This window comes from Clupea harengus, chromosome 16 (genome assembly GCF_900700415.2).
Source record: "Clupea harengus chromosome 16, Ch_v2.0.2, whole genome shotgun sequence".
Taxonomy (NCBI): Eukaryota; Metazoa; Chordata; class Actinopteri; order Clupeiformes; family Clupeidae; genus Clupea; species Clupea harengus.
The window spans coordinates 22,522,073-22,524,572 of NC_045167.1; the positions used below are offsets into that span (position 1 = coordinate 22,522,073).

At 49.1% G+C, this 2,500-nt stretch overlaps 1 protein-coding gene across 2 annotated transcripts in view; it reads left to right on the plus strand.

Annotated features, from left to right (window-relative positions):
* The window catches only part of anks1b (ankyrin repeat and sterile alpha motif domain containing 1B), a 293,688-nt gene that overhangs the window by 170,574 nt on the left and 120,614 nt on the right, over positions 1 to 2,500 (plus strand). For both annotated transcript variants that reach the window (XM_012828021.3, XM_031582966.2), the window contains exon 12: positions 2,453 to 2,500. This exon is cut by the window's right edge and continues 124 nt beyond it. In XM_012828021.3, the coding sequence (XP_012683475.2) occupies positions 2,453 to 2,500 (48 nt within the window). The remainder of the gene's footprint in view (positions 1 to 2,452) is intronic.

The window sequence follows — 2,500 nt, forward strand, 5'->3', positions numbered from 1 at the left end:
CTCCATATGTCCCCTGTCTTCCGGCGGGGACTCAAAGGAAGACGTCACAGCGTTTGTCAAGTAGAGTCTGTGGCACAGCAGCAGACCTTTTGAACAGGGGCCCCTCCTCGTCTCCTCGTCCCCTTGTCTCCTCGTCTCCTCGTCTCCTCCCCTCCTCGTCCCCTCGTCTCGTCGTCCCCTTGTGTGGACGGTTGAGGGTGGCTAGTTTAAAGCCCTGGTACTCATGGAGGTGCCCCCAGCCTCCCTATCAAAGAGGCTGTCATCAGTACCGGAAAAAAAATTAAAAATAAACTGGGCAGGGATAAACAAAGGACAAAATCAACAGTGACAAAATCAGCCCTGTTTTTTTCCTGTAATCACCAAAGTGTTTGTTGTTCCAGTGGAGAGCCAATCAGAGCTGTTTTTGTTTGTTTATTGTAATTTTGTTTATTTATTTTTAGCTGACCACATGCAGACTACAGGGGGTATGGGAAGGTACTAGGAGAGTGGGCAGTGTTTTCACAGACAGTGGAGTGAAGTGATGATGGCTATTATCAGCAGTATGGCGTATATGCAGAGTCACGAGAGAGATTATACATGGAGGGGCAGTGATTGAAAGAGTGAGAGAAAAAAGGAAGGAGAGAGAAATGGAGAGAGAGAGGGAGAGAGAGAGAGAGAGAGAGAGAGAGAGAGAGAAAGCGAGAGAGGAAGGAGAGAGAAATGGAAAGAGAATGAGAGAGTAAGAGAGAGAGAGAGAGCCATCCCTTGACTTTGGAGTTACTGTTGAGCTCCTAACTCCAAGCCCTCCCCATCAACAGTGACCCTGTGCTGTGAGTGTTAACAGTGACCCTGTGCTGTGAGTGTTAACAGAGAGGCTGTGCTGTGCTCTGAGTGTTAAGAGTGAGACTGTGCTGTGAGTGTTAACAGAGACCCTGTGCTGTGAGTGTTAAAAGCAGGACTGTGCTGTGAGTGTTAACAGCAGGACTGTGCTGTGAGTGTTAACAGTGAGGCTGTGCTGTGCAGTGAGTGTTAACAGAGAGACTGTGCTGTGCTATGAGTGTTAAGAGTGAGACTGTGCTGTGAGTGTTAACAGTGACCCTGTGCTGTGAGTGTTAACAGTGACCCTGTGCTGTGAGTGTTAACAGTCAGACTGTGCTGTGAGTGTTAACAGTGACCCTGTGCTGTGAGTGTTAACAGAGAGACTGTGCTGTGCTGTGAGTGTTAACAGCAGGACTGTGCTGTGAGTGTTACGAGTGAGACTGTGCTGTGCTGTGCTGTGAGTGTTAACAGAGAGACTGTGCTGTGCTGTGAGAGTTAACAGTGAGACTGTGCTGTGCTGTGAGTGTTAACAGAGAGACTGTGCTGTGAGTGTTAAGAGTGAGACTGTGCTGTGCTGTGAGTGTTAACAGTGAGACTGTGCTGTGCTGTGAGTGTTAAGAGTGACCCTGTGCTGTGAGTGTTAAGAGTGACCCTGTGCTGTGAGTGTTAACAGAGAGACTGTGCTGTGCTGTGAGTGTTAACAGTGAGACTGTGCTGTGCTGTGAGTGTTAACAGTGAGACTGTGCTGTGCTGTGAGTGTTAAGAGTGACCCTGTGCTGTGAGTGTTAAGAGTGACCCTGTGCTGTGAGTGTTAACAGAGAGACTGTGCTGTGAGTGTTAACAGAGAGACTGTGCTGTGAGTGTTAACAGAGAGACTGTGCTGTGCTGTGAGTGTTAACAGAGAGACTGTGCTGTGCTGTGAGTGTTAACAGCAGGACTGTGCTGTGCTGTGCTGTGCTGTGCTGTGAGTGTTAACAGAGAGACTGTGCTGTGCTGTGCTGTGAGTGTTAACAGCAGGACTGTGCTGTGAGTGCTAACAGCAGGACTGGTACTTCTCTTGAGGACCTGCATCAGCTCTCTCTTCCGCTGAGAAGAACGCGGTTGGTTCTGCCATGTGGAAACGGGGGCTGAGTATACAGCTCTATTACACATCAGTGACTGAGTGGCCTTAACACAGCGGCATGGAGGTCCCCTGATTGTAACCCATCAAGTGTGTGGGTGTGTGTGGGTGTGTGTGTGTGTGTGTGTGTGTGTGTGTGTGTGTGTGTGTGTGTGTGTGTGTGTGTGTGTGTCTCTGTCCACTTTCCAATTCCAATTTCTACTTGCTTTTGGACTGTCAAGGCTGCCAGACTTTTTTTAACCGACCACATTCATTTGCTCATTGGTATTCACCATGAATGAGGCCTGCTGCTGTTCCTAAACTCACTGACTGAGTAGGATTATTGGCTGATTCTGTCTTCCTCTTCCTCCTCTTTTTCATCCTCCTCCTTCTCTTCCTCTTTATCTTTCTTGACGTCTCTTCCTCCTCATTTTCCTGTTCCTCTTCCTCCTCCTCTTCCTTATCTTCCCTTATGTCTCCTCTTCCTGTTTCCCCCCTTTTCCTCCTTCCTCTTCCTCATGAATGACGTCTGCTCTTCCTCCTTTGTCCCCCCAGCCCAAACAGCGCACCTCGTCCAGCCAGGATGTCCAGCCGCCGAAGCCG